We start from the raw sequence: 18,753 nt of genomic DNA on the forward strand, positions 1-18,753 counted from the left end.
GATGGATTGAGACATCTGGATTGTACTTCCATTGAAAGCGATAGAAGTAAGGAGGATGGATTGAGACATCTGGATTGTACTTCCATTGAAAGCGATAGAAGTAAGGAGGATGGATTGAGACATCTGGATTGTACTTCCATTGAAAGCGATAGAAGTAAGGAGGATGGATTGAGACATCTGGATTGTACTTCCATTGAAAGCGATAGAAGTAAGGAGGATGGATTGAGACATCTGGATTGTACTTCCATTGAAAGCGATAGAAGTAAGGAGGATGGATTGAGACATCTGGATTGTACTTCCATTGAAAGCGATAGAAGTAAGGAGGATGGATTGAGACATCTGGATTGTACTTCCATTGAAAGCGATAGAAGTAAGGAGGATGGATTGAGACATCTGGATTGTACTTCCATTGAAAGCGATAGAAGTAAGGAGGATGGATTGAGACATCTGGATTGTACTTCCATTGAAAGCGATAGAAGTAAGGAGGATGGATTGAGACATCTGGATTGTACTTCCATTGAAAGCGATAGAAGTAAGGAGGACAGATTGAGACATCTGGGTTCTGCTTCCATTGCTTCAATGGAAGTAAAACCCTGATATCTCAATCCATCCTCCTTTTTTCTGGAGCAATATGGTAACCCTAAGCAAGTGCTAATGGACATTAGTATGCACTTGGTACCATGCAGCCCATAGATATAAAATAGGGCGCACAGTCTAAGCTTTAGTAAAAGGGCCCTTAAGTTTGCAAGTTTCCATAGAAAGAAAATAGTTAAGTTCAAATTAAATTCTGGAGGCAGCCAATAATAATGGAAACAGCTGTGTTCAAAAACAAAACACTGGTAAGAACATAAGAATAGCCTTACTGGGTTAGACCAATGATTCATCAAGCCCAGTAGCCCGTTCTCATGGTGGCCAATCCAGGTCACTAGTACCTGTCCAAAACCCAAGGTGTAGCAATATTCCATGCTACCAATACAGGGCAAGCAATGGCTTCCCCCATGTCTTTCTCAATAACAGACTATGGGCTTTTCCTCCAGGAACTTGTTCAAACCTTTCTTAAAACCAGCTACGCTATCTGCTCATACCACATCCTCTGGCAATGTATTCTAGAGCTTAACTATTGTCTGAGTGGAAAAAAAATTTCCTCCTATTGGTTTTAAAAGTGCTCCCTGTAACTTCATCGAGTGTCCCCCTAGTCTTTGTAATTTTTGATGGAGCGAAAAATTGATCCACTTGTACCCGTTCTACTCCACTCAGGATTTTGTAGAGTTCAATCATATCGCCCCTCAGCCGTCTCTTTTCCAAGCTGAAGAGCCCTAACCGTTTTAGCCTTTCCTCATACGAGAGGAGTTCCATCCCTTTTACCATCTTGGTCGCTCTTCTTGGAACCTTTTCTAACACCACTCTATCTTTCTTGAGATAAGGAGACCAGAATTAAATGCAATACTCCAGATGAGGTTGCACCATGGAGCAATAAAGAAGCATTATGACATTCTTAGTCTGTTAACATCCCTTTTTAAATAATTCCCAGCATCCTGTTTGCTTTTTTGGCCGCCGCCACCACACATTAGGCAGAAGGTTTCATCATATTGTCTACAATGATACCCAGATCCTTTTTTTGGGCGCTAACCCCCAAAGTGGACCCTATCATCCGGTAACTGTGATTCATGTTATTCTTTTCAGTGTGCATCACTTTGCATTTGTCCACATTAAATTTCATCTGACACTTGGAAGCCCAGTCTTCCAATTTCTGCCTGCAATTTTTCACAATCTGCATGTGTTTTAACAACTTTGAACAGTTTAGTGTCACTCGTCGTTCCAATTTTGAGATCATTATAAATAAGTTAAATAGCACCGGTCCCAGTACAGACCCCTGCGGCACTCCACTGTTTACTCTCCTCCATTGAGAAAAATTACCATTTAACCCTACCCTCTGTTTTCTATCCAATAACCAATTCCTAATCCACAACTATGTAAAAACTTTGCCACCTATCCCATGACTTTTTAATTTTCTCAGGAGCCTCTCATGAGGAACTTTATCAAAAGCTTTCTGAAAATCTAGATACACTATATCAACCCATCTCACCTTTATCCAAATGTTTATTCACACCTTCAAAGAAGTCAAGCAAATTTGTGAGACATGATCTCCCTTGGCTGAACCCATGCTGACTCCGTCTCATTATAATCGTTTCTACCATTTTGCCTGGCATCAATGTGAGGTCTGTAATTTCCCGGATCTCCTTTGGAGCCTTTTTAAAAAATCAGCATAACATTGGCCACCCTCCAATTTTCAGGTACCACAGATGATTTTAGCAACATGTTACAGATCACTAACAGCAGGTCAGCAATTTCATGTTTGAATTCTTTTAGTACCCTGGGATGTATACCATCCAGTCCTAGCGACTTATCACCTTTTAACTTGTCGATTTGGCTCAGTACAACTTCACCGAGATTTCTTTCAGTTCCTCCACATCATCACCCTTGAAAACCATTTCCAGTTCAGGTAGATCTCTTACATCTTCTTCCGTAAAGACCAAAGCAAAGAATTCATTCAGTCTTTCCGCTATGGCCTTATCCTCCCTGCTATAGCCTTATCCTCCCTGAGCACCCCTTTCGCTCCTTGGTCATCCAACAGTCCCACAGATTCCCTCACAAGTTTTCTACTTCTGATGTACCTAAAAAAATTGCTGAGTTTTTGCCTCTTTTGCAAGTTTCTCTTCATATTCTTTCTTAGCTGTCTTTATCAATGCTTTGCATCTAACTTGCCAGTGCTTATGTTTCTTCTTATTTTCTTCATTCGGATTCTTTTTCCATTCTTTAAAGGATGTTTTATTGCTCTAATACCCTCTTTCACTTCACCTTTTAACCACGCTGGCTCTCGTTTCCTCTTCTTTCCACCTTTGCTGATATGTGGAATACATCTGGTCTGGGCTTCCATGATGGTATTTTTAAATAACATCCACGCCTGGTTTACAGTCCTAACCTTTGCAACCGATCCTTTTAGCTTCTTTTTAACCATTTTCTTCCTTGGGAATTAAATAAAGCTCCACCCTCCTACCTCCTCTAAAGAAATCACTTTAGTTGTTACTTGGCAAGGTAGCACTCCAGTTTACCTCAGTTACATTTCCGTTTAACTATTTGCTAGCTAGACGTTCTTCATGTTTCCCGACACTCCATCATTGTTTTATTTTTCCTAGAGGAGAATTGAAAAACAGTGCCAACAGCTCTGCCCATAATATTGTAAATTTACCAGTGGACAAGGTTTTCACAATAGAATTAGAATGTGTTATTAAATTCTAGAAAAATGACAAAATACCCGATGCAGTATGAACAGTTGAAAACGCTGTGACATCTCAAAGATATCTCATTATGCATCTTGCCAGTTACTATTGCCATGGACTCGGCCTGAAACTGAGTCAGTCCAGACCAAAACAGAGAATCAATGTAGTGGGAATGTCAGGCACAAATGACAGGACAGAAGACAAAACATTAAGAACATTGAAAAGATCTTATTAATTTGCCTATTTGAAGATACAATTTAAAGGTCATAATGAAGCCACAACTTGAAAGGAAGAGCTCGCTTACTGTTTCCCTGCACTTGTCCACTCTCAGCATTTCTTCTTTCCAGCTAGACCATTTTAATTTATTCCTTTTGTGCAACACAGCATCTAATTTTCAACTGACCCAGCATTTTCAAAAGTAGGTCATGCAAGGGGCTTAAAGTAAACCACTACAATAGCTCTACTTGAGAAATTCATCATTCACAAGCTACTTTAACAAATACCATCTGAAACTGAAGGCTGCATGCTTTTCAATTACAATCAGAGTTAAGATATTAATTCATACTATTTGTCTCAAGACTAGCTAACAGAAACTTCATTATGACTAGTTTTTTTTTTTTTAAAGCCAAGAATAATGTTACCTCACATTGCACTGATGGAATTGAAGGTGTGTATAGGGTGGATCCATTTCTACTGAGTAAATTGAAAGGAAGTCCTAAATATGCTATACAGCAGGGATCTCAAAGTCCCTCCTTGAGGGCCGTAATCCAGTCGGGTTTTCAGGATTTCCCCAATGAATATGCATTGAAAGCAGTGCATGCACATAGATCTCATACATATTCATTGGGGAAATCCTGAAAACCCGACTGGATTGCGGCCCTCATGGAGGGACTTTGAGACCCCTGCTATACAGGTACTATACCCTCCGTATAATTATTCCCAAGCAAACGTATGCTCATGTTTGTAGGGAGCACAGAGATGAGCCAGTCAGGGAATCCCCTTAGAAAGATATTCAGCACACTACAGAAATATAGTTTGGAATGGGTATGGGGAAGGGCAGTGCCCTTAAACATTGCATATGTTGATGCTGAATTGGTTTTTGTTCTTTGACTGAAAATATAACTACTGGCAGAGGGGTCAAATGATAAAGTAAGCAGTCAGTTACACTTATGGCATCCTATCATCAACATATTGGAGTTTTGGCAAGCTTAGACCTGTAAGGGAATTTTAACCATTTGACTTATCTAACAGCACAGTTACTTACCGTAACAGGTGTTATCCAGGGACAGCAGGCAGATATTCTCACATGTGGGCGACATCATCCACGGAGCTCTGATGTGGACAGCTTCGCAAGCTGATTTGCTTGTAGAACTTAGAAAGTTCACAACTACCGCACCTCGCATGCGCGAGTGCCTTCCTGCCCAGCGTAGGGTGCAACTCTCCTCGGTTCAGATAGCTAGCAGAGAAGCCAACCAGGGAAGGTGGGTGGGTTGTGAGAATATCTGCCTGCTGTCCCTGGATAACACCTGTTATGGTAAGTAACTGTGCTTTATCCCAGGACAAGTAGGAAGCATATTCTCATATGTGGGTGACCTCCAAGCTAATCAAAATGGGATGGTGGGAGTGTTGACAATTTAGGAGAATAAATTTTGTAATACTGCCTGGCCAAAATGGCCATCCTGTCTGGAAAAAGTATCCAGACAATAATGAGAGGTGAAAGTATGAACCGAGGACCAAGTAGCAGCCTTGTAGATTTCCTCAATAGCAGTAGATCAAAGAAAAGCTACTGATGCTGCCATGGCTTTGACTTTGTGGGCTATGACTCGACTTTGTAGATATAGTCCAGCCTGAGCATAGGAGAAAGAGATGCAAGCCACTAACCAGTTGGAGATGGTATGCTTGGAAATCAGATGTCCTTACTTGTTTGGATCAAAGGAGACAAAAAGTTGAGGAGCAGCTCTATGTGGTTGAGTGCGTTTCAAGTAGAAAGCCAAAGCACGCTTACAGTCCAGAGTATGAAGAGCCATTTCTGCAGGATGAGAATGAGGCTTTGGAAAAAATACTGGAAGTACAATCAATTGGTTGAGATGAAATTCTGAAACCACATTAGGTAAGAATTTAGGATGAGTCCGAAGGACCACCTTGTCATGATGGAATACTGTGAAAGGTAGGTCCGCTACTAAAGCTTGTAGCTTGATGTCCCTGCGAGCAGATGTAAGAGCAATGAGAAAAAACAGTTGGGGGTGGTGTCCTCAACTTTGAAGTAGAAACCCTCAAATAACCTCGAGTTGTAGAGAGATGAGGCATGTCTCGAGAAGAGGATCTATGCTTCGATGAATGTCTTGATGAATGTTTCAAAGGATGTCTCGACTGATGTGGAAAACTGTGCCTCGAACCAGGCAGGCCTCGATGAGAAAAAAGTCGAAGAGTCTTTGCCCTATGCCTTGGGAAGGGTGAAGCCTTATGCGAGGAACAAGAGCTGGAGGCTGTAGATCGAGATCGAGACACCACAAGAGATTGAACTCCTGGTGTCGAGGCATCTCAAGCCACTGACAAGAACTCGGCTCTTTGGATAGCGTGCTTATGCTCCAGATGAGACACTTGCAAAGAATCAATTCCTTGCATAGAGCGTGTGGAATCCTCTCGAGGCACTCCCAAGGACTCGACTCCTTGTATAGAGTGAGAAGATTGAGCTTGAGCTGCAGCCAAGGGCTCGACTCCTTGTGATACTGCTGAGTGCTCAGGCTGGACTGCAGGAAGCAGAGTTGAGGCATGAGAATGTTTGGCATGAATATTGCCCAGCTGATGATCCAAAATGGTCTGGATCAAAGCCTCCAAGTGGGACTCCGAGATTGGAGGATCCAGTACTGTCGGTGTAGGAATGATCTCTGGAGAAGAGGAGGAAGAATGACCCTTCGATTTGGAGACATGCTTCTTGGGTAGCTTGATAACTACTGCTGGCACTTGACCTGAGGGAGGCAGTGAGGCAAGCGTCTTGTCAGGAGAAGACTTAGCAGATTTACCTTAGGATGAGGCAGGCTTAATCAACGAAGTCGAGGACGAGGCAGAAGGCAGAATCCTGGTGAGAGACCTGACCGGATGGGAGGTTGAGGTCGAGACCGGGACAAGTGGATCCATACCGAAAAGTTTATCCACCTGAACTTGACGATGCTTGCGAACTCGAGGTTGAAGGGTAGCATAACGAGTACTCTGAACGATGGTCAGGTCCCAAACACTGAATACACCACTTATGTGGGTCAGTGAGGGAGATTGCACACTGGCAACGGCTACACTAGATGGCTTCAGCAAAGTTGAAACCCACTGGCAGAGGCTGCAAAGCAGGCCTCGGCGTGACAGAAAAAGAAAATCAAACTCTTTGATTTTTTTTTTTTTTAAAGAAAACACGCAAAAAAACACTGCAACCCTGAAAAATAACAAAACATGAGCCGCAGTAAGAGAAGACACGAAGATTAGAACTGAGTCTAGCACAGAGCGTCGAAAAACAAGACTTCTCGGCTCCATGGAAAACTGAGAACTGAGGGGAGACGTGCCCTACACTGGGTGGGAAGGCACTCGTGCGTGCGCGGTACGGCAGTCGCAAACTTTCTAAGTTCTGCAAGCAAATCAGCTTGTGAAGCTGTCCTCATCAGGGCTCCGTGGATGATGTCACCCACATGTGAGAATATGCTGCCATGTTTGTCCTGGGATAAATAATGTTTTGGCCATCTCCCTAGACACAGGCTGTTGAAAGCCATTAAGAGTAAATAGGATAGAAGAGGTTACAGAGATCAAACACCGTATTCCGCCAGGTGCAGAAGTATCAGCTCTTGACCTTCTTTGGAGTATGTCCACTGCAATCCCCATTCAATGGCATAAATATATATATATATGTATACATATATATTTTTGTAATTTACAGAAAGTAGCAGTGCTCTAAGCTGATACAAGATGAAGCGCTCTCTGAAGAAGTTCATGCGCCCCGTGACAGAGAAGCGAGAGGAGCTCTACCAGGAGATGATCCTCAAACAGGATGCCTGCCAGAAGTGCCCTTCCACCAACATCTTTGAGGTAGGTTCATTAAAACCATCCGTTGAGGCTTGCTTGCAGCCATTGCAGTGCACACAGCTATGATAAAGCTTGCTTGCAGCCTCATCTGTTAGAGGCTCGGCCTTGTCTGTACTAGTGAGTTGTGTAAGAGTGTGCATTTGAAAAATCGAGGTGGGCGCCAAATTACACAATGTACTCCAAAACTCTGGGCTAGGGATACCCAGTTCCAGGCTGGAGATTTTTGGTCAGTCCTGGTTTGGGGACTTTACATCCAAAACAGTATAGGACCTGTGTAGTATCTGATCTTGCCCATTAAAAGCAGTTCTGCAAGGCGCATAATCCAATAGTTGGGGTTATCAGACATCCAGGCCTGTCCAAAAATCTCCAACCGGGAATTGGGTAACTGCATCTCTGAAAATCTCTGTGGCCAGCTGCTTCATGCCAATACCAGTTTTCCAGTAAAGGTTATTTTAACATATTGGCTGAAAGGTCCACTGGAGAAGTTCTCTCTTTGACTGTATTGTGTCTGAATTGGTGTGGTTTATTCTTACTCCTCACTTTCCTTTGTGCTTCACTGAGAAAACTTTACAGCATCTCTTGGGCTCCTGCTGTTCAAGCTTGTAAAGCCAAGTGAAGGAGAACAAGTCTAAAAGAGTCTTCCCATTCCCTGCATGAGATTTGGAATGCTTATACCATTTAATGCTTGTGTAACCCCTGACCATTTAATTTATTTTTTTTATATATGCTGCCTCATATCCTCAAACAGAACATTTTTTAAGTGGTTTACAAAACACAAATCTCCATCATAAAAACAATCTCAGTCATTCAGAACCTAAGGATAAACATCTTCTCCCTAACGTAGGGTGTCCAGCAACCAACATCGCTCTCAACTCCAAATCAGCAACGTAGAGCCCCTTAGTTAGCCATCTCAACCACAGGAAATGGAAAATCTATATTTAGAGGGTCATTTTCAATAGGACGTCTATGTCTGACTTTGGATGTATCCTGCAAGACATTAAAAAGCCAGGGCCAAGAAACGTACATTTTTGAAACCGCTTGATATCCAAATATTTTTTTGAAAATGACCTATGTAGATGTCTTCATCATCAGGATGTCCAACCTTAGGATGTCCAAGTTCAGAATGTCTACATCTAGACCATGTGGATGTGGGAGGGGCCAGCATTGTAATGCACTGGCCACACAGACATGCCAACAGAGTAGTGGGGCACCTTAGAAGGCACTGCTGTGAGCTTCACATAAAGTGTGGCAGGTGTACATCTCACCTTAACCTCCTTATAATTTATGCTGAGCCCTCAGAAACTCCCCTCCCCCCCAAAAAAAAGCCTACTCTAACCACCTATCTCCCACCCAATAGCTCTTATCGCTGCAGGTGGCACCTATAGGGCAGTATAGTAAGGTTTTGGTGGCCTCACACTTTCCACCATAAATGTAGTGGTTAGAGTGGCTTATGGGTTACCAGGCTATTTATGGTAAGACATCTGTGTGTTGCTCTACTAAGCTTTCCCATACCAGGTGCTGCTGTTCTAGAGACAGCTATGTACTGTTTCATTCAGATCTTTGTGGGTAGGAAAGGGTCACTGACCACTGGGGGAGTGTGTATGTTTGGGGGGGGGGGAGGTCATTACTTAATCCCTCCAATGGTCATTTGGTCATATTTGACTCCTTTTTAGTACTTAGACATTTTTAAAACAAGTCTAGCTCCGGACATTTACATTCTGTCCTTGATGTCTTAGAATATGATAGATGCTGGCATTGTCATATTAATATAGGGACTTTGGATCATCTGTTATATTTTTGTCCACTGATACTTAATTTCTGGAAGTCAATTTTGGGATAAATAAATCTCATTCTTGAGTTATCTATTCCCTTATCATATGAAGCTGTAATTTATGATACGTTACTTCATGTTAAGCCTACTTTAGATCATGGCGGGTATAGCTGTTCAATTGATCACACATAATTGGAAGAACCATGACAGGATTAATTACACTTTTTGGTGGGTAAATGTGCCACATATAAATACGAAAGAATGATGGCAGAACATTTGGGGAATAGTAAGCCCTTTAATGATATATGGAGTCCGTTGACTACTATTGTTGCAATACAGTAAGTAGGAGTCATGTTTCTTTCTTTTTCATGAGATGTCCTTACACATCCAGGGAGGGAGGGAAATGTACTTTGAGGGGTTAAATTATTTAACTATAATATTGAAAGTACATGTATTATTGTATTAATAATTAAAGTTGATGATGGGAGAAAATGATTGTTTAATGTATCAATTGTATAGTTAATAGTGCGTTTCATGTAGTATTCATGATTAATCAAATATATTGCACTATCAAAGTTTGAAAATTAATAAAGATTAAAAAAAAAAAAAAGAAAATGATAGATTATCACTGCAAGATGTCCAAGTGCTAATCATACCCAAAGAGGGGCATAATCGAAAGGGACATCTAAGTCCATTTACATCCAACTCGCAAGTCGTCCAAAGTTAAAAATGGCTTAGGACACATTTTCGAAAAATACGTCCAAAATTTTTTTATTTTCGAAAATCATCTAATTATACATCCTGCAGATCTGATCGTCCAAGTCGCTAAATCATCCATCTTTATACCACATTTTCGTCTAACTTTTCGTCCAAGTCCAAAACGCCTAGAACAAGCCCTGTTGGACGTGGGAGGGGGCTGCAAAGTGATGGACTGCACACCCAGATATGCCACCTAAATAGTGGGGTACCTTACAGGCACTGCTGTGAACTTCACAAAAAGGGTACCATGTCTTCTTCTCCCTACAGCTCCCTTATAGGTTATGGTGAGCACCCCAAACCACCTCCAGAATCCCCTAGACCCACTTATCTACCACCCCAATAGCCCTTATGGCTGCAGGAGCCACTTATATGCTAGTAAAAAAAGGTTTAGGGGTGTATAGGGCAGTGCACATGTTTATGTATCAATGCAGTAATTACAGGGGCTTATGGGCATGGATCCTCCTCTCTATGGGTCCCTAACCCACCCCCAAGACGACTTAAGCTGCCTCTGGGCTGGACGACTAGGCTTTCCTATGCCAGGCGGCCAGGTGATGATGGTCTGGAGACTGAAATTTAAAGTTGTGAATACAATTTTTATGGGGGTGGGGGAGGGTTGGTGATCACTGTAGTAGGGTGTGGGGGTCTGTGTTATGTGTTTTTTGTGCTTATCTGGTGAGTTTAGGTGGATTTTTGTGACTTAGACCATGTTTTACATGGTCTAAGTCACAACATCCAAGTTCCATCTAGGCTCTGTTGTTAAACTTTGGGTTATACATGCTGTACGACTAAGTCTAAGCCGGCCCACGTCCCGCCCAACTCCCGCCTTCAACACACCTCCCGAAATGCCTCATTTAGCTTTGGACGTTGAGCGGCAATATGAAGACATAGGTCGTTTTTAAATACGTCCAAAACCCGGTTTTCATTATCGGCACTTGGACGTTTTTGAGAAATGTTCGTCCAAGTGCCGACTTAGGCCAGTTTTTGGATGTTTTTCTCTTTCGATTATGAGCCCCTTATTTTATTAGCTGAGTAAACCTTTGGTCCACCTTTTAAGGGTTGGATCAGTGGCATATGGATAAGGCAGATCTTCCTAATTTCTGGATCATGACCTGAAATGGAGTTGCGAAACTTGAATTTGGGTCTGTAGCAGCATAATCATAAGCAGACCTGGAGCCTTGAAAAACACAACCACACAAATGTTTAAATGTGAAATAACATTATGTGCAGAAAAATAGGTAATCTGTTCCTTTCACAGGTCAGGAGAAAATAAAAATACCAACAAATCATTAATGTTCAAAATGTTCTCTCCTATGGTTTGCTCTTGCAGAGCCATGGTGGCATGCAGTAATCTGCCTCAAAAGGCAAAAACAAACAGAATATCTCTGGCCAGAATTAAAGTTCTGTCTTTCAAAACTCAATACTATTGGACCAGGCTTGGTCCTGCAATTGTAAAGTTACAATTTCAGCCGGGTTCTAGGAAACCTGGCCTGAATAGAGTTTACATTTGTAGGTTAGGCTAAGCTGTTCTCCTCTGGGCCTCCCTGACTAATCTGCTCAGGATTTTTTTTTTTTTTTTTTAATATATACCATACCATACCATATAGTTTCTTATATCCCATCATTTTCAACAAGGAATCATTGCAGCTTACAATAAGATTGGGATCAGTATTACATTAGCAATTAGATTCTAGAGAGTGTATTGGATAGAGATACATCTAAATACTGTTTACAAACATCTCCCCAAAAGAGAATTGAACACCCAGCAGCAAGAACTGAACTCTGATACCATATGAAAGCCAATGAAAGAAAAAGCCTCAGTTGTATGCAGAGGAGCAGCACATCAATCAGTTTCATGCTATATGAGCCTTTGCAACCCTGAAGAAGTGGCATGTCAGCCATGAAACGATCGTAGGCTGGCTGCACATAGTTTTTCCTGAACTTGCAATTTAAGTTTGTAGTTGTTGCTAGCACAGTTTTGCACAATGGAATTAGAAATATGATCGATTCTCATGTTTTTCTTTTTGCCCTTCTCTAGGTATATATAGTAGCCACAAAAGTTTTTTCTGGCTATGATAGATGGATGGTTGGGTGGTTTTTTCCCCCCCCTCCTGTATAACTGAGGCTTTTTGTTTCATTGGCTTTCATATGGAATCAGAATTTAGTGCTTGCTGCTGGGTGTTCAATTCTCTTTTGGGGAGATTTTGTAAACAGTATTTAGATTGACTATACCCCCATTTCCTTCTTTTCAAGTTTTTGTTTGGATAGAGATCAGTCATTATAAGAAGAGATAAGTCTTTAACATTCTCCTGAAGCTGTAATAGAAGGAAACTTGACGTAAGTATAGGCAGTGGCGTACTAAGGGGGGGGCGGGAGGGGCGGTCCGCCCCGGGTGCTAGCCATGAGGGGGTGTTCCCGGCCTTGCCGTTCATTCCCCCCACCACCACCCCCGAAGGACCACTCGCCCCACTGACCTTCCTGCACCACCTGTGAAGCAGCCCGCAGCAGGATCGCGACTTCAGCGATACCTGAGCTGCTTGGGTGCTGCTTCCTGCACCGCGGTCCCGCCCCTCCTCTGACGTCTGAATCGAATCAAAAATTTTTTTCCTGAATCTGGCAGCATTAGTTTGCGCTACTGTCTTAGACTTTAGGACCTGGGATTGGGGAGAGATGGCATCCTCAGTACTTTATAATGCAAGTGAAACGAGGATTTGGTCAGACTTTTGAAGGGTCTGCAGAAAAAAAATATTGTATAGGCCGGGGACATGAGATAGCAGGAAATGGGAACTTTTCTTCCTTCTATTTTTGTGAATGGAAAGGCTGAGGATGTCAGAGAGTTCAGTTAAAATATGTGCTTTATAAGAAAATATAATAATGTGTTTTATAAAGTTTATAGCATAGCTGGCCTACCCAGAGAGGTGTTCCTAGTGGTGGTGGTGGCAGCGTGTCAATGTGTTGAGAGGAAGAGGTGGTCTGGGAAATTCTGCTGAGCAAACTCCGGGCCCATTTCCACCCCCCAGTTAGTCCACTCCACTCAACTGGTTCACACACTGAGTGGGTCATTGGGTGTTGTTTTGGGATCTCTTCCAGTGGTTTATCAGTATCTCCTTCTGGTCCAAAGAAGGAAACTTTGTTATCCTTAGCATTGACCTACAGAATATGTTTGTAACAGCGCTGCTTGTGTGGCATTAGGCTATGTAGTGATCGAAAGGAAAAAAACAGACCTTTGCACATTTTTGCACTATATGGTGGGTGTATGAGGATATTCACATTTCCTGCACAGCTAAGTCCATGTGAAGTTACCTTGTGCTGTATTTGACATCTAGCAAGGACTCTGTTTGAAAGGAAAGATCTAAACTTAAAAATGAAGTGGCCAGAAGTTATGGTAAAAGCAGATAGTGTAGCTGGTTTTAAGAAAGATTTGGACAAATTCCTGGAGGAAAAGTCCATAATCTGTTATTAAGACATGGGGGAAGTGTCTGCTTGCCCTGGATCGGTAGCATGGAATGTTGCTACTCTTTGGATATTAGTGTCCTGGATTGGCTACCATGAGAATGGGCTACTGGGCATGATGGACTATTGGTCTGACCCAGTTAGGCTATTCTTATGTTATGTTCTCATCTGTAGGGGCCTTTGTTTTCACTTCTTATTTTAATGTATTTTTTTTCTGGGAACTTATCAGTGTTTTTTATAATGGGAACAAAAATGGAAGAGAATTAATGTGTGTGGGATGAGGGGGTAATTAATTTCTTCAGCTAAATAATTCAATCCACCTCAACCAGACATAGGAGAACTCACGCACCATTCACACACCCTCCAACCAAAAACGTCAAAAGAAAAAAACTGTTCGACAACCTCCTAGCCATTCGAGCTGCAACACTCGACCTCCAACTCTACAACCAATTGACATCGACCACAGACTGCAAAACCTTCAAAAAGAAATAAAAACCCTTCTATTCAAAAAACACATAAAACCGAACTAACACAATCAGAACTGTCCCAAGCATCACCTGCAACTACTCCATATGTACTTCTGATGTCATGACAATTCAGACATAATTTATGTTATGTTATGTTTGGAATATAAGAAAATTTTCACTGCCTGTTTCTATTCTGACCATTTATTCAGTTTCATGGTCATTACAAAAAAATATTTTTTTACATGGGGGGAGGTGTCAAAAAATGATGGGCCCCGGGTGCCACATACCCTAGGTACGCCACTGAGTATAGGGTAGTCTATTCCAGATTCTGGAGCCCAGGGATTTGAAGGTGGTCTCGAATAGTTTTTTTCCATTGAACATGACGAGGGGAGGAGAAGGAGAGCTTAAGACATTGCATCTTTTTTGCGATATGGATTGAACAAGGGATCTTGATGTCCGATACTAATCAACCAGAGTTTTCACCATAAAACACTTTATAGACCATGCACGCAATATTAAAGAGAATCCTTTTTTCCATAGGTAGCCAATGCAATTCTCCCAACACTGGACTTGCCTTCTTTAATTTGCCTACTCTGAAAATTAATCTGGTGTGGTATTCTGGAGTAGTTGCAAATCTCTTGTATTCCTTTTCAGAAATGCCATAGTACAAGGAGTTACAGTAGTCTAGGTATAGTACTGTGTTACAGTTCTAAAATTAGCTTGGCTTAAGAGGGATCATATTGCTTAGTTGTCTTAGTCTGAAGAATAATTTTTTTGACCAGGGAATTAATTGGATCTTTGAAGATTAATTGGGAGTCGAAGGTGATACCTAGGATTTTTGAATTTTTTTTTGAATTTTTTTGTGGATCTCATCAATGGACAGAACCAGATCTGTGCATGGAAGTGAGTTATCATCCCCAAACCAAAACACTTTGGTCTTCTGTTTATTAAATTTGAGGAAGTTCATTTGTGTCCATGTGCTAGGTCTTGGGTGGCCTGAAAGAAGTCTCTGGCTACATAAAGTAGGAAGATATTATCGGCATATGAAAATGTATAGATTTAAGGGGTGCAGAATATTTTTGCCAAAGCCCTTAAGTAGATATTGAATAAGTAAGGAGACAGTGGAGATCCTTATGGCACTCCACAAGAAGCAGTTCATTTTTGAGATCTCTTATTTCCCTTTCTTAACTTCATAGGTCCTATTTCCTAGAAATTCTGCAAACCATTTTAGGAATAATCCATATATGCCCAATTCATTGAATATTAGAAGTAGTAGTGAGTGGTCTATCACGTCAAATGCAGCAGAAATGTCAAACTGTAGCAACACGGATTGTCCACCCCTGCATGAATATGATGTTGCCTTTGATGTCCAATTCAAGCAGTAATGATTCTGTACTATGTGACTCCCTGGAACTGCCGTAGATTTACTAAACGGGTCAAACAACAAAAGTTGCTCAGGATAATACTTCCCACCCTTACAAAGCAACTGAAGGAGCTGGATGATGCCAACACAAGATTTGTATCCTCATACAAAAAATAAGAAGGGCTTGGTGATCCCAATTTAATACCTCTCATTCTAATAAAAAAGGAACTGGCTGGCTTAAATAGCACACCCAACAATATACCATCTATTCCAACTAAATCAACAAGAGGGGCTCAGCAGTTCCTCAACTACTCCTACTCATCAGAAACAACAAGAGGTGCTTAGAAGCCGCAACACAGCAGTCCAGGGCTCAGGGCTTTGTCTGTGATGCTACTGTTGTTGGGGCATTTCAGTGGTCAGCTCGACACTTTCAAAACTGTACTAGTACCACTGTTGTAGTAAGGGGTGTGTGAGGTGGAGCGGTCTGCCCCGGGCATGGTCTTTGTAAAGGGCGCAGGCACCCATCCTCCTCGCCACCCCCTTTCCCACCCCCTGCCAAGCACGTGCGTCCCTTCCCTTCTCTCGTATCTCTTTAATTTTTTCTGCGTGAGCAGCATTACGAACGCTGCCCGCATCGGTGTCACCTCTCTCTGATATCACTTCTAGGCCCCTCGCTCAGGAAGTGACATCAGAGGGATAGCCAACACGACGCAGGCAGCAAGTTTGTGCTGTTGTTCTCACCTGGAAATTGAAAAAGGTACGGGAAAGAAAAGCGAAGGTGTGTGTGTGCGCGTGGCAGGAGGGGTCAGGAAGGAGCGGGAGGTAGAGGAGAGGGGTGCCACTTATCCTCGCTCCGCCTCTGACTGGTACATATTACCTTGAGGTGAGCAAGGTTCAGAAAAGGTGCAAAATGACTCACTGAAACCTACACATAAGCTGATATGGTGTGCTGTGGGGGATTGCAAATGCTGCAGATTAGAGTTACATGTAGGCCATGGGGAGGTACAGTGTTCCTACCCAAAAAAATCTCAGGAAGGACATACAAAACTCCTAAAACTAATGAATTATGACCTATTGAAACCATAGGAGGGACCTACCTAGACACTACCAGGTCTACTCACTGCACTCATACAAAGACCCGCTCATTCAGTTAGCATACAAACAACAAGAAAAAATAAAAAATAGTGGAGAAAAGCCTCAGTTCATCTTCATATGGCAAAAAACTCCACTTATAAACAACCATTAAGAAAGGTCCAAAATGTATCTGTTCACTTAGCAGTGAGAAACACTATAGTAGCCCTCGTAAGAACCATCTCAAAAAAAAAAATCTAGAACGCCAAATAACAAAACTTCAAAAAATGTGAGTAAAGCAAGCAGCACATATGAGTCTCAAACACAGTCAATGGTAAGCAGGAAAAAACAAACAAACACTTAGCTGCAGACGGTGTCCAGGCTGTCTTCCATGCATCCAAAAAGTGCAAGCCCGCCTGGCCCTGCAGCCACTCTTTCCCAATGGGGAAACCTCCGTTTCGCTGAACTGTGTCAGGGGAATGATTCCAGCCTACTCCACCAGCAACTGTAGAGGCTCTCCAAGTGCTCCAACTGCTCACATCCACACACATAGAAACTCCTATGCTTTCCAATAGGGCATAATTCATTAGTTTTAGGAGGTACTGTGTTCCCCCGCAAATTCACAATTCGTGAATCGCGGACTCACTCATTCGCGGTCTGCTCTGACCGCCTCTTCCTGTAGTAAAGTCAGTCTACACCAATCAGGAGCGGTGAGGGATGCAAAACAGGACTATGAGGAAAAAATAGCCCGGGAGGCCAAAAACTTCAAGCCCTTCTTTAGATACGTGAAAGGGAAAAAACCTGCAAAAGAGGCAGTGGGACCCCTGGACGACATGGGAAGAAAAGGGTACATCAAGGAAGATAAACAAATCGCAGACAAACTAAATTCCTTCTTTGCGTCTGTCTTTACGAAGGAGGACACCTCAACAATACCTGAAGTGGAGAAACTGTTTACAGGAGAAATAAAGGACAGCCTCACCACAGTTGAAGTGAACTTAGATCAGATATACTACCAGATCGACAAACTTAAAAGTGACAAATCCCCTGGACCGGATGAAATTCACCCGAGAGTCTTGAAGGAATTGAAGGTCGAAATCGGAGAGTTACTGCAAAAACTTGCAAACCTGTCAATCAGAACTGGTCAGATACCAGACGACTGGAGGAAAGCGAACGTCACGCCAATTATCAAAAAAGGATCGAGAGGAGAACCGGGCAACTATAGACCTGTGAGTCTTACATCTGTCCCCGGCAAGATGATTGAATCACTGATCAAGGATAGCATAGTTCAGCACTTGGACACACACGACTTGATGAAACCCAGTCAACATGGATTCAGGAAAGGGAAATCGTGTTTGACGAATTTACTCCAATTCTTTGAGACCGTGAACAAGCAAATTGATAGTGGAAAGCTGGTGGACATAATATACTTGGACTTCCAGAAAGCATTTGACAAAGTTCCACACAAAAGACTTCTTAGGAAACTACAAAGCCATGGCATAGAGGGAGATATACAAAGATGGATAGGCAAATGGCTGGAAAACAGGAAGCAGAGAGTGGGCATAAATGGGAAGTTCTCCGACTGGGAGAAAGTGACTAGTGGTGTACCCCAGGGCTCGGTACTTGGGCCGATCCTTTTTAATATTTATATCAATGACCTGGAAAACGGAACATCCAGTGAGATCATCAAGTTTGCAGACGACACAAAACTCTGCCGGGCAATCAGATCGCAGGAGGACAGTGAGGAACTCCAGAGCGATTTGTGTTGGTTAGAAAAATGGGCGGAGAAATGGCAGATGAAGTTCAACGTGGAGAAATGCAAGGTAATGCATTTAGGCAGTAAAAATAAGGAATACGAGTACAGAATGTCAGGTGCAACTCTGGGAAAAAGTGAACAAGAAAGGGATCTGGGTGTACTGATAGATAGGACCCTGAAGCCGTCGGCACAATGCGCAGCAGCGGCAAATAAGGCAAATAGAATGTTGGGCATGATAAAGAAAGGAATCTCGAGTAGATCGGAGAAAGTTATAATGCCGCTTTATAGGGCAATGGTCAGACCCCACTTGGAATACTGCGTCCAACATTGGTCTCCCTACTTAAAGAAGGATATAAAACTGCTGGAGAGGGTGCAGAGACGAGCAACTAAACTAGTGAAGGGTATGGAGAAACTGGAATATGAGGATCGACTTAAAACACTGGGATTGTTCTCCCTTGAGAAAAGGAGACTGCGTGGGGATATGATCGAGACCTTCAAAATACTGAAAGGAATCGACAAAATAGAGCAGAAAAAACTATTTACATTGTCCAATTTGACACGGACAAGAGGACATAAAATGAAGCTAAGGGGGGGCAAGTTCAGGACTAATATCAGGAAGTTCTGCTTCACACAGAGAGTGGTTGACATCTGGAATACTCTCCCAGGGGAGATTATTGCGGAATCGACAGTCCTAGGCTTCAAAAGCAAACTAGATGCATATCTCCTTGAGAGAGGCATATAAAGATATGGTTGGCTATAAAATAAGCCAGGTG

At 42.4% G+C, this 18,753-nt stretch overlaps 1 protein-coding gene across 1 annotated transcript in view; it reads left to right on the forward strand.

The window, feature by feature from the left end:
* TRPA1 (transient receptor potential cation channel subfamily A member 1) overlaps positions 1-18,753 on the forward strand; it is a 199,799-nt gene that overhangs the window by 13,077 nt on the left and 167,969 nt on the right. Inside the window, exon 2 of the mRNA XM_033929784.1 lies at positions 7,201-7,349. Within this exon, the coding sequence (XP_033785675.1) occupies positions 7,230-7,349 (120 nt within the window). The 5' untranslated portion in view covers positions 7,201-7,229. The remainder of the gene's footprint in view (positions 1-7,200; positions 7,350-18,753) is intronic.

The sequence above is a fragment of the Geotrypetes seraphini genome, chromosome 2 (genome assembly GCF_902459505.1).
Source record: "Geotrypetes seraphini chromosome 2, aGeoSer1.1, whole genome shotgun sequence".
Taxonomy (NCBI): Eukaryota; Metazoa; Chordata; class Amphibia; order Gymnophiona; family Dermophiidae; genus Geotrypetes; species Geotrypetes seraphini.